General features: G+C 45.6%; 1 protein-coding gene across 6 annotated transcripts in view; it reads right to left on the reverse strand.

Moving 5' to 3' along the window:
* Positions 1–1,049: 1,049 nt before the first annotated feature.
* BCAR3 (breast cancer anti-estrogen resistance 3) overlaps positions 1,050–12,870 on the reverse strand; it is a 104,442-nt gene continuing 92,621 nt past the window's right edge. For all 6 annotated transcript variants that reach the window (XM_005878987.2, XM_005878988.2, XM_014550042.1 and 3 more), the window contains 4 exons: positions 10,500–10,671; positions 7,473–7,599; positions 4,747–4,959; positions 1,050–1,685 (listed from right to left, as the gene is read on the reverse strand). In XM_005878987.2, the coding sequence (XP_005879049.1) occupies positions 1,510–1,685; positions 4,747–4,959; positions 7,473–7,599; positions 10,500–10,671 (688 nt within the window). In that variant the 3' untranslated portion in view covers positions 1,050–1,509. The remainder of the gene's footprint in view (positions 1,686–4,746; positions 4,960–7,472; positions 7,600–10,499; positions 10,672–12,870) is intronic.

The following is a 12,870-nucleotide window of genomic DNA, read 5'->3' on the forward strand; positions in this document are numbered from 1 at the left end:
CAGGGAGGGTAGGGGAGAGGTTGTGGAGTGAGGGGCTCAGCACAGAGACAATGGTGGCTGTCCCTCCAGCTCTCTCACTCTGGAGTCATGCAGTTTAGTTCCTCCCTCTTGGTATCTGGCATCCCAGGCCCCCACCCCAAGCTTGACCAGAGGTGTGTGTTTTTTAAAGATACACTGCAACTGGTGGAGGAGGGCATAGGCACAAAAATGAGGGACATCTGTAATACTCTCAACAACAACAACAAAGGCAGACTGCAACTTGTTGGAGAAAAGTTGGATATAAAACTCTTGTGTATGGTCTCAAAACTATTTAGAAGATCAGAAGAAAAACCAAATTGGTGTTTGACAGTTGGTGGCAGAGTGATTAAGTTTATTTTGTAATCCCATATTCCAAATTTTCTACAATAGAAAAACTTGAGAGGGATACTGATAAACTAGAAAGTATACCCTTTGGGAAGTGAAAAATCTAGAAAACTCATACTAATCAGCTAGACGAAAAACAACAGTCGACTGTTTTGAAACACTTGTGATGGCATGAACTATACCCGTGGTCAGCAAACCGCGGCTCGCTAGCCACATGCGGCTCTTTGGCCCCTTGAGTGTGGCTCTTCCACAAAATACCACGTGCGGGTGCGCATACAGTGTGATTGAAACTTCGTGGCCCATGCGCAGAAGTCGGTATTTTGTGGAAGAACCACACTCAAGGGGCCAAAGAGCCACATGTGGCTCGCGAGCCGTGGTTTGCCGAGCCGCAGTTTGCCGACCACTGAACTATATCAGCTTCTGGGTGCTCACTCTGTACCCGGTGCTGTGCTGCACATGGGGCTTGATGAGGTGAACTTGCAAGCACCACAGCTTGATTTTGAACCTATGTCTTCTTTGTATCGCTAGTCACTGTCTCCTAAGCTAGGAAGCTTACATTTTCTACATCAGACCATTGTTTTTTGTTCACTGTCAGAAATCTAGTGGCTAGGGAGGAGGGTGACCCAGCAAGGTTAGGAGACAGAGTTACTGTACTACGATGGTTGTTTAATAGTAACGAGTCTGGATACAGTTGTTTCACAAAAAGATATATTTTCATATGGCTATTTACATTTTTTCATATTTAGTTAAAGAATATCATACAACTTATACCGTCCGAAATGTCTCATGCTTTTAAATTCTTTTCTATTTACACTTTTCTGACATGGAATTAAAACTAAAATGGTTAAATATCTCGGTAATAGAAAGCAACCAGTCAACATAGCTAGTGTCTTCTCTTAAATTTGCTCATCAGCATTAGCAATAGTTACCTTAATAATAAATTATCTTCCATTTAAAAATCAGTAGTAATTTTAAACAACTCATAAATAAGTGTGCTCTGTGCAATTTACATATTTAATATCCTGTGGATACTAAAAGCCTGTATGTTGTCAGATTTGCACGTTATTACTTCTTCAAATGATAAGCTTTTCCAAAGAAGGAACCGGAGAAGCTTGAAGTAATATCTGAACGTTCTCTGGAGAGTTATCACAGCTCTGCTTGCTTTACAGGAGGTTCCAGTTTACGTGAGAGGGCAGTTAAAATCTGGTTGAATTTCTCATATCTCTCGGCCTGATTGACTTGTGCGCCCTTGCTGCCCCATAGCAATCGCATTTGAAATTCAGTCTTGATGATTTCACTCATTTCTTCATCTGGTTGAAAACCTAATATAAACAAAACAAAATGTTTTTTTCAGTTCTGCCTAAAACAGTGTAGAAAATAGACTGAAAACTTGCTCATTTAAAGTAGGATCAAAATGAACTTCGTCTCTCAGAACTTTTTTAAAAAAATCCCCCCAAGGAAAACACAGGAAATGCGGTATATAAGGGAGGGCCGAGTCCCACTCTCAAGGACCTGAGCACCTGCAGAGAAAGGCTAACAAGTAAGCTCACTGAGCCACGACAGAATAACATTCACGTGCACAAGCCACTGTGGGTTGTGCTGTGAGAAGGAGTGTTCAAAGTACCTCGTGGGTTTTATTTTTACAACTTCATTGATGTAGCATTTACATGTCACCCATTTCAGCTGCACCACCATCACCACTAGTTACAGAACACTTCTGTCACCCTAGAAAGTTCCCTCGTGTCCCTATGCAGTCAGTCCCCATTCCTTCCTCAGACCCCCACCAGCCACGAATCGGCTTTTTGTTGTTGTTTTGCCTTTTCTAGAAATTTAATATAGACTTACATAATATGGACTTTTCTTTGTGTCTGGCTTCTTTCGCTTAGCATGGTGTTCTTGAGATTATTCCATGTTGTTGTGTGTTATCACTAATGCATTCCTCTTTATTGTGTCCAGTTACATGGACATGTGACATTTTGTTTATCCATCCCCCAACAAGTGGACATTTGGGCTGTTCCCAGTTTCTGAGTATTATGAATAATGTTATGAACATTTATGTATAAGGTTTTGTGATGACATGTGTTTTTCATTTCTCTAAGAGTTCCACATTAGGGCATATGGTAAATATATGTTCACTTTTAAGAAACTCAAACTCTTTTCCAAAATGGCTCCACCATTTTATATTCTCATCAGTAACATGAAGATCCTAGTTTCTCCATAGGCTGCCAACCTCTAGTATAGTCATTTTTGCTAACGACTAATGCTTTGAACATCTTTCCAGGTAGTTACTTGTCATTCGTATCATCTCTGGTGTGTCTATTCAAATCTTGTTTGTCTTCTCATTGAGTTCCAAGAATTCCTAATATATTCTAGATATAAGCCCTTTATAGATATAGAGAAAGGCAAATGTAGGTTTACAGTTGTGAGTATGCAAAACAGTTTATTCTTGTATTATTATTTATTAATTATTGTTTATTTTCCATATGAACAACTCTAAACCTACTTTTGTCCCGTCCTGTATGTTTGTCAAATATTCTCTTCTAATCTGTGCATTGCTGTTTCACTTTGTTAACTGTCTTTTAAAGAGCAAAATTTTAAATTTTGATTTATCAGTGTTTTCTGTTAAGGTTCATGCTTTTTGTAGCCTAAAAAAATCTTTGCTTAACGCAAGGTCACAATGAATTTCTCCTGTGTTTTCTTTCTTTTAAAAAAATATATATTTTAAAAAATATATTTTTATTGATTTTAGAGAGGAAGGGAGGAGATAGAAACATTAATGATGAGAGAAAATCATTGATTGGCTGCCTCCTGCACACCCCCCACTGGTGATCGAGCCTGCAATCCTGGCATGTGCCCTGACAGGAATCGAACCAGCAACATTTTGGTGCATGGGAGGACACCAAATCAACTGAGCCACACTGGCCAGGGCCCTCATCCTCGATTATCGATGGGGTACTGCGCTCTGTCATTAAATATATTCCCACCATCTAGATCAGAGGATCTTGGTGGTTGAGAGGATAATAGAAGACTTTTAGTCCATCTTTCCCTGTGATGCCTGAATATCTTTGACAGATAACCAACCAGAGGCCAGATGACAACTTCCATTCATTCAGTTAATATGCTTTGAGCCCCTATTCTGGCTGGGTGCTGGGGATATGATGGTGAGCAAATAGCTACCCTTAGTGGGTTCACAGTCACGCCCAGCAATGGGAACTTGCTATGTAAACCTGTAGCAGGATCAACTGAGAAATACCATCAGATACCTTTAAAGTAATTTGCTATAGAACAACTTAAAGCACACTTTTGGCTTAGGCCCCATCCATTGTAATACATTTATTGGCTTTATATAAGCAGGCACTGTACTATCTGGTGAATTATGTGCTTTTATTGTTTGAGTTCTACACTGCTAACCTTGGAGAACTTTCTGAGGAAAACAATGAAACAGGTATATAATGCTTACACCTATATCAGGCACAGTGCAAACTGTTTAGTCCTAATTTCTGGTTCTGAGGTGACAGCTTTGTTTTAGGATGAAATAATAGGCCTCTCTCACCCCATTAAGTTCTTAACCTTGTGGATCAAACTGTTGCTCTTGGAGAATTAAAAAAATTATCTAGTGAGGATGAGAAAATAGTCGTCCCTGATAACTACCTCAGTCAAGTCCTTGTTCTTGCATTTGCTTCCTAAATGGTCTTTTTGCCTATAAGCCTCCAGCCCTCCCACCTTCCTCCACACAGATGCCAGATTGGAGGCATAAATGTGACCATGTGATGACACCCTCCCACCTTTCCCTGGCTCTTCTTCAGTCATAGACGCACATGGAAGGCCTCCCCACTTCCTTCTTCAGCCTGGTTGGCCGCTCCTTATGACACACTCTACACTAACCCAAACCCAAGTACTTGTGTTTTGTACTTTTCCCCAAGCTCTTTTAGTACCTTTGCTTGTGTTGGACCCTTCCATGCTAAGAGCAGGGAGCTCCGTTCCCAGTGTGACTGAGAAGAAATAGGCATGCAGATAAATGAAGTCAAATAAAACTCTGACTCCTTATGTTGGCCCAGGTGAGGCAGAGTGTGAAGATGGTGCCTGTCAGCCTGCCCACCTCTAGTAATTATTAGAGGTGGGCAAGCTGACCAATTCCTTCTTGACCTTTTCTCTCTGTTTATTCTATACCAATGACTCAACAGAATACATACAAAGAAGAGAGAAACAGGATCTTAAGTCAGGAATTAAGAGGAAGTAATGACCAATCATAGAGGAAACAGAATTCCCACGCCTCAGTCTTTCCTACGTGGTCTTTTCTAATTGAGAACATCCAAGCTCTTTTATTCCTTCATTCCAGTGACTATTCAGAGCCGACAGCAGCTTATAAAAAGCAGCTCTTACCTTCCAGGATCCTCTCGGCATTCATCCGGTAACTGTGTGCAGCCTCTGCCATGAGTCGGGCTGCTGTCAAATGGTTCATCATAATCTCACAGCTTTCGTTATTTTTTTCCCACGTGTCAGTTCCTTCAAAAATGACAGCCTGTCGCTCCATTAAAGTCACAAGAGGCATCAGCAGGGGGACTGATATATTGTTTGGGAGGACACACGTGGACTCTGAAAAACAAGGGGTAAATTTTTTTTCCAGATCATTTTTTTCTCCCAAAGTTAAGATGCTGAGGTAGGAGAATCCTAGTCCCACCTCCTCCATGGACACATTAAATCTGCAGCTAAATATGGAACAACTTCCTCTGAAAAAAGGAACTCCTACAAATCAGGCCAATGAGAGAGGCCCACACAGCAGCATGTAGGAGAGGCTGGGACACAGTCTCATCATAAGCCCCAACCCCGGTACAGCCACCCACAGTCTGGAGGGAACTCAAAACCCAGAGCTTCTCCCTGAGGAGCCAGGGGTTTGAGCCCCACATTGGGCACCCCAACTTCTAAGACCTGTGCTGAGACTCAAGTCTTCAGAAGGTCTAGCTTTAAAAACCAATGGAGCTCAAGTCCATGAGACCTACAAGACCATAATGATCTGAGAAATAGCTCTTAAAGGGCTCACATGCTCTGCTTCACCCACCCCAGGTCTCAGCGAGAGGGCTGTCATGTCATTTAGCCACACCTAGGGGCCTGCTAGCTGACAGGCACCATCTTCACACTCTGCCTCACCTGGCCAGTGGGCGCCTCTTTATTTTTAAAATACTAGGCTCCCCCTACGTTTTATTCTCTCTTTTTCTTCTTTCTTTTAATCCTCACCCAAGGATATTTTATATTGATTTGAGAGAGAAACATTGAGTGGTTGTTTCCCTTACGTGCTCTGACAACCTGGGTATGCGCCCTGACCAGGTATTGAACCCACCACACCGTGGTGTATGAGATGACGCTCCAACCAACAGAGCCACACTGGCCAGGGCTTTTCTTCTCTTTTCTCTGTGGGAGTCATCTATATGCTCCTCCTCAGCTTTGCTCCAGCTCACTGGTCTCTCTCAGAAAGGAGCTCACATCCTTGTCTGGCCCCCCGATGTTTACGGCTGCTGCCAGAGGACACCTCTACATTGCCAGGCTCTGGTGGCCACTGGGACTTATGCCCATGGGTGCCTTGGGACTGTAACCGATGGAGAAAGAGCTCTTACACAGCTCCTGCCCCCAGAGCACAGCAAGAGGCAACAGTGGCCTAGGAGCTTATCATCATAACTGCAGCCTGAGAGGCAGGTTTCTAATTAAATAGACATCTGAGGGTTGATTGTAATCCTTTGCAGAGACCTCAAAGGGCAGGCACTACTTTGTGCTCTCCCCCTGCTGTGGACTAGAGCACCGCATATCCCAGAGGAGAGCTTTTACCTGTAGCTGGGACCCTGGTTTTTGCAGCCGCCACCCAAGGAAGTCTCCCTGATCACGTGACTCAGGGGAAGTTGTGTTCTTGGGTCCCACTGGATTGTAATCATTGGAGAGGGAGTGCTTGGCAGGCTCCCCCTTCCCCGCCCAGGGCACTGCACAGAGAAGACTGAAAAACAGCCCCATCTTTCTTTGAAAGAGGCCTATTTGCTTGTCCTGGAGCCTCACCCTGAGGGATAGGTTTCGGATATGGCACACGACTAGGAGGTGTTCTCAGGGAACACAGGCTGGTGGATAATACCTTTGCACTCTCTAAAAGTCCATACTACCCAGAGCAAACTACAGATTCAATGCAATCCTTATGAAATTCCTATTTTTCACAGCAATAGAACAAACAATCCTAAAATTTGTATGGAACCACAAAAGACACCAAAAAGCCAAAGCAAACTTGAGAATGAACAAATGTGGAAGCATCCTGCTCCCTGATTTTAAACTACATTACAAAACTATAGTAAGGAAAACAGTATGCTATTGGCACATAAAAACCACTGCAGACACATAGAGAATGGAATAGAAAGAGAAAGCAGAAATAAACTCACACACAGATGATCAATTAATTTATAGCAAAGGAGCCAATATTCATACAATGGGGGAAAGGACAGTCTTCAATAAATGGTGCTGGGAAAACTGGAAAGCCCCTGCAAAAGAATGAAACTCGATCGCTATCTCACACCATACAGAAATTAATTCAAAATGGGTTAAAGACTTACATGTAAGACCTAAGACCATAAAACTCTTAGAAGAAAACATAGGAGGTAAGCTCCTTGACATTGGGCTTGGTGATGTGTTGTTGAATCTGACACCAAAAGCAAAGGCAACAAAAGCAAAACTAAACAAGTGAGACAACATCAAACTAAAAATTCTGCACAGCAAAGGAAACCATCAACAAAATGAAAAGTCAACCTATAGAATGAGAGGAAATATCTGCAAATCATATATCTGATAAGGGATTAATATCCAAAATACTATATGAAGAACTTATAGAACTCAACAGCAAAAAGACAAAAACAAAAACACCAATCTGATTAAAAAAATAGGCAGAGGATGTGACTGACTGTTTTTCAAAAAAAAAAAAAAAAAGATACACATGATCAAGGGCTACATGCTAGGAAAGAATGCTATCTTCCACTTGGGACAACATGAATCCTGCAGGTAACTCAGGGCTCAGAACATGCCCTGCTGAATGCTTTGACCAAGCCAGAGCAAATACAGCCTGAGGTCTCATAGGCACCTACCGGGCAGCCGACAGACTCGGCCTTCGTGCAGAGCTTTGCTGAATGGCTTCAGCTGCTTCTCGTAGAGGATGGCGGTTTGGGTGTGCTGGCGCCGCAGGGCAGTCCACGTTTCTTCTAGCCTTGTAATCTGGAAGAAAGAAAGGTGTTACTATTTTGTAAAAAATCCTTTTTAAAATGACTTAAAAATTTTTTTAAATATGTTTTTATTGATTTTAGAGAGACAGGAAAGGAGAGGGGGAGACAGAGAAACATCGATCTGCTGCCTCCTGCACACCCTCTACTGGAGATCATGCCCATAACCTGGGCATGTGCCCTGACTGGGAAGCAAACCAGCAACCTTTTGGTGCGTGGGATGACGCTCAACCAACTGAGCTATACTGGCCAGGGCTAAAATGACCTTTTTGCTTAAGTTTTAGAATAGATGATAGATGCACATGTTTAAAAAAAGTCAAAGCAGTTGAATGGAGTGTACAGAGAAAAGTTAATCCCCCACCCTTGTCTTTGTCTGCGTTGCTCTGATGGCCCATCCCAGGGACAACTCCTCCCATCGATTTCTTGTATGTGTATGTATGTCTGTGTAAACACACACACTCTACTTTCAAATAAATAAATGCACGTCATACTACACATATTTTTTGTTCCTTATTTGGAAATCTTTCATATCAGTACATATAAAACAGCCTTACTTTGTTAAACTTCTGTACTATGTTCCACTTTGAGGATAAACTACAAAATTCCCTCGTGGAGATTTTGCAGATGTGTACCTGTGTGAAAATATGTGGAGGATAAATTTCCAGAAGTGGAACTACCGGGTCAAGGAGTGCATGTATTTTAAAGGCGGAAAGGAGCTGCCAGCTGTCTTCCATAGAGGTTGCACCAAGGAGAAGCTGTAGGAATGCGAGGGCCAGTGTTTTCAGGCAACTCGTAAGTAGTGACGTCTGAGACACAGGGGATTGCCCAGGCCACGTGCTGCCACCTCTCATGCCTTTACATTTCTTTTGGAATAATGTAGTCAACATCAACATGAGCTCCCGACTCTGACTGCCCGAAGACAGATGGTCCCCCACTCACCATGACACCGGCAGGCCCAAGTGTCTGAAGTTTCTACATGAAACCAGGAAGGGAGGAAGGGCGCTAATATCTAGGGAACGAGCGCCAGCTCCGGTATCTGAGGAATTTCATCTAGTCCTCGCAATACCCTGTGAAGCAGGTATTCTGGCCTCGTTTTACAGATCAGAAACCAGAAGAGATGAGGGCGCTCGCTTGAGGCAGCACAGCTGGTAAGGGACAGAGCCGAGCTTCGTTTTACTGCCTCTCAGCGCGCCTGTGTGTTCCAAGGGAAAGGGGAGCAGGGACCACACCAGCAGATTTTCTGGGAAGGAAAGGATGTGGCTGGTCTTCCTCCGGCCACCCACCACGCTGCCCTCTCCCCCCGCACCCCCTGCTCTCCCTCAGCCTCAAGCTTCGCCTTTCTGAAAGAGCCCTTGTCTCCAGGCCAAGCCCGTCTGCTGGATACTCTCCGGGTACGAGAAGCTGGAAGAGAAAGTGGTCCTGTGGCTATATGCAGCGGCAGGGCTGGGTGGTGAGACACAGAAATGATGTGATTCCTCTGGGGTTTCCCCTGGGTCTACCACTTCCCTCCCCAAACAGTGCTGACTCACCGGGGCCCTGAGCACCTGGGGGCTGTCCCCTCATCGCTGAGGTGCCCCAGAAGGGGAGGGCGCTGCCTACAGAGGCCTCGTAATGTGCTCCGGGGTAAGTCCCTCACCGCGGAGTTTGATGTCATGGACAGCAGCCATGCAATGCCACAAAACACCCCCTGTACCACTCTCTGAGGGAGCTCTGGGCTGGAGGGCTACTCACACAGCTTAGCTTGCTGGCTCGGCTCTCAAAATTGTATGCAGGTTTGGATAAAGAGGAAATAAATCTCATGCCAACTGAAAGCACCTGAATGAAAAATTAGAACTCCTGATACTGCGGAGGCCAGTATATCATGAAAACATGGCTGAGCCTGCTATTCCCAGCATCAGCCCTACTACATCCCAGGGCATCTAAAGAGTTTTGTAAACTCTTGGAATATTACGTTATGATTGAAATTGACATCCCCTCCCCCAATTTTCCTGATGAAAGAACCAAGTTGTTCAACTTCCTGTTTCTAAGGTGACCTTGCTTTCAAGCAGGAGAATCATGTTCCCAACAAGCCCCGCAGGACACGTGTCGTAGCTGCCTTCCCAGGGGCGATGCTGGGTGTCCATGAGGCCCCGGGATGTCCAGGGAAATCAGCTCTGAAACAGCCACTCTGGATGGCGAGCGGTTTTGTGTCACTGTTTGCAGACGGGGCTTACAGGGGTCCCCTACGCACCTAGGGCTGCAGAACACAGCGGGAAGCGGGATCTGTGAGCAAGACCATAGGACCATTCTCCTCTATGCGGTTTGATTTCAAACACAGGTTTTCAGTTTTGACACTCATCCTAAAAACAGCCCGTCAAAGCAGATAAATTGAAAGTGCCCGATTTCAGAAACTCTAACTAGGGGGCTATATGGCAGATGGTCCAGAAATCTGGAGTTTTTAATGAGAGAGGCTGTTTTAGGTAACCTGAGGAACATTCTAGGAGATAAAGCGCTTTGGGGATTCTCAGATGTAAGCTCCCCAAATGGCTGTTTTCCAGTCATTGTCCCAAACTGCCTGCACCCTTGGTGACTCAGAGGGACACAGTCTCTCCCTTACCCAGCACACCTGCGCCAGACACATCATCCTAGTTGGTTCTTCAGGAACCTGTTCTTCAGGGTGACTCTTTTTATTGTGCATCAGAAAGGGTGGGCTTTCAGCAATTACCCACTATTTTTAAAAACAACCAAAATACTTAGGACACTGTTCTTGGTTGCCCCCTAATCAAAGCAGCTTTCACAATGATTCCATTTACCTTTTGAGATTGACTGACGCCCTCTGGGATTTGCCAAACATGGGCTCGCGAACATGAAGTACACGCAGGCCCGCGGGGCTGCACGAAGCGAGTGGAAACGTACCTGCGGCATCTCTAGGGCTTTCATGATGGCGGAGAAAGAATAGAGGTCCCCCATGGAGTCTTTCAGTTCCACCGCCACCTGGATGATCCGATTGAGGGTGGCTGCTCGGTCCTCCAGAGTGCCCGTGCAGCCCAGAATGTCCACTGCAATGCCGATGGCCATGGTGCTGTGTCTGCGAGGGAGGAGATCAGTGGTCAGGCCCAGGGTCAACAGGACGAGGAGGAAATGAAACCAAACCAGCTAGGAAACAGATTGGCTTTGCACCATGTGCTGCTCTTGCCCTGAGATGTGCTGGTAGCTCAGAGAGTTTGGCTGTGATTTCTCTGGAGACCACCCCACAGGCTGACTGCAGCGGGACCGCACAGGCCTCAGAGAGTGCACTATTCGGAGTCCAAAGGACAGATGCCCAGGACCTGGCCTTGTTCAGGCTGGACCTGGGGCATGAAGAGGGCCCTCCTCAAGCAAAGTGCATGGGCTCCTTGTACCTTCTGCCATGAGAGATCCAAGGAGATACCATGTCCCCCCAACACACCAGGGAATCCCCTCCTCAGGGAAGCATCGGGCCATCTCAGCCGAGCCCCCTGCGTAGGAAATGGAAAGGACAGAAAAATGAGAGAATATGCTTGATCCAGGAAGACGACAAAAGTGTCAGAACAAAGGAAGGGACGAGGAGCTAAGAAGAGGGTGTCTGCGGCTCTGGTCAAGAGGCCAGAAAGTGAGTGGGGACATGGACGAAGATGGAACAGTGGACTGGCAGGATGTCCCTGTAAGGTCAGGCTCTAAGAAAATGGAAATCTTGTTTGTATCTGCCAACAATGCTCCCTTTTCTCATCTTGAACTATATAGGGTGACCTCACAGACCCAGGACAGGAAGCAGCGTGATTTTTTCTCTACATGACAATGCGGCTCAGAGAGTCTCCATGGGCTGATGAGGGGTCACAGAGTCTCCATGGGCTGATGATGTGATGGGTCACACAGCGTCTCCATGGGCTGATGAGGGGTCACACAGAGTCTCCATGGGCTGATGTGAGGGGTCACAGAGAGTCTCCATGGGATGATGAGGGGTCACACAGAGTTTCCATGGGCTGATGAGGGTCACAGAGAGTCTCTTATTGGTGGTAGGCAGCACAGACTGAAGTCCCCTTCCTTCCCTCTGAAAATCAGGGTTGCGGAGTTGATGGCACTGGGCCAGAATGGCTTCAATGACATTTCTTCCAGGCTGATACAAGTGCTGGAGGTGAAGCCCCAATTCATAGTATGGTCACTAAAATACACATGTTTGAAAGTCTGGGGCCACCTTGTGCTAAAGCTCGCAGCTGAGGATGCCACTCCAAGGCCATGCTGCTGTCTTGTGCCCACAGGTGTGGGACCCTCTCGCTTTCCTTGGGCAAAGGGTGGCATGATTCACCTTGTGCCTAGCATTACGTTTCCCTTGTCGGCCAAAGTCCAGCCTAGGAAAACATCTTAGAAGATTTATTTGAGCCAAACTGATGGCAACGGCCAGGAAGCGAAATTTCAATGGATTGAGAAAATGCTCCAGAGAATGGTCAGTTTTGCATCTTATTTTATACATTAGACTCAAAGGAGGAGGTGTAAGAGGGGTTACATGAAATCCACTGGTGGTAGATGAGGGCGGCAGGAGAACGCACAGCGGGGCAATCACCGGGGTTAGATGAAAAGCAAACTGAGAGGCACATACTTCTCCTACACCGGTGGGTGTAAGACAGCTGACATTTACAGCACAGAGAGATGGTCTGTGGGCAACAAGATAACCATGTGGTCGTCTGCTCTGGTGCCAGGGGTTGTGCCTTTGAGGGGTCTGGAAAAGAAAATTACTCTGACATTTCAAAGGTATGTTATCTTAGATGCACAACGATAAAAGACTTCCAAGTTAGCGACTGACCTTTGTCAAGGACGCTACAGGCTTAGGAGGTGACTACCCACTCCTACGCGCTTTTCGTTGGGAATTTTTATGGTCAGACCATTCTGTGTGGTTCCTTTAGGTCTCTGGGTGTGTAAGGCCGCCTCTGAGTTCATCCTCCTCTGAGTTCATCAGGTTAGGATGTGGCCCCTTTTTCGTCCACACGCTAATGTTTGTTATATAAGTAACCAGCCCTACCCTAGCCAGTTTGGCTCAGTGGGTAGAGTGCTGGCCAGCGGACTGAAGAGTCCCAGGTTTGATTCCGGTCAAGGGCATGTACCTCGGTTGCAGGCTCGATCCCCGGCACCTCGTGCAGGAGGTAACACAATTGATGTGTCTCTCTCACATCAATGTTTCTCTCTCTCCCTCCGTTCCATGCTCTCTAAAAATCAATGGGAAAATATCCTGGAGTGAGGATTAACAAAGAATAAAAATAAATAAAAAATGAGT

Source organism: Myotis brandtii, unplaced genomic scaffold, assembly GCF_000412655.1.
Source record: "Myotis brandtii unplaced genomic scaffold, ASM41265v1 scaffold58, whole genome shotgun sequence".
Lineage (NCBI taxonomy): Eukaryota > Metazoa > Chordata > Mammalia > Chiroptera > Vespertilionidae > Myotis > Myotis brandtii.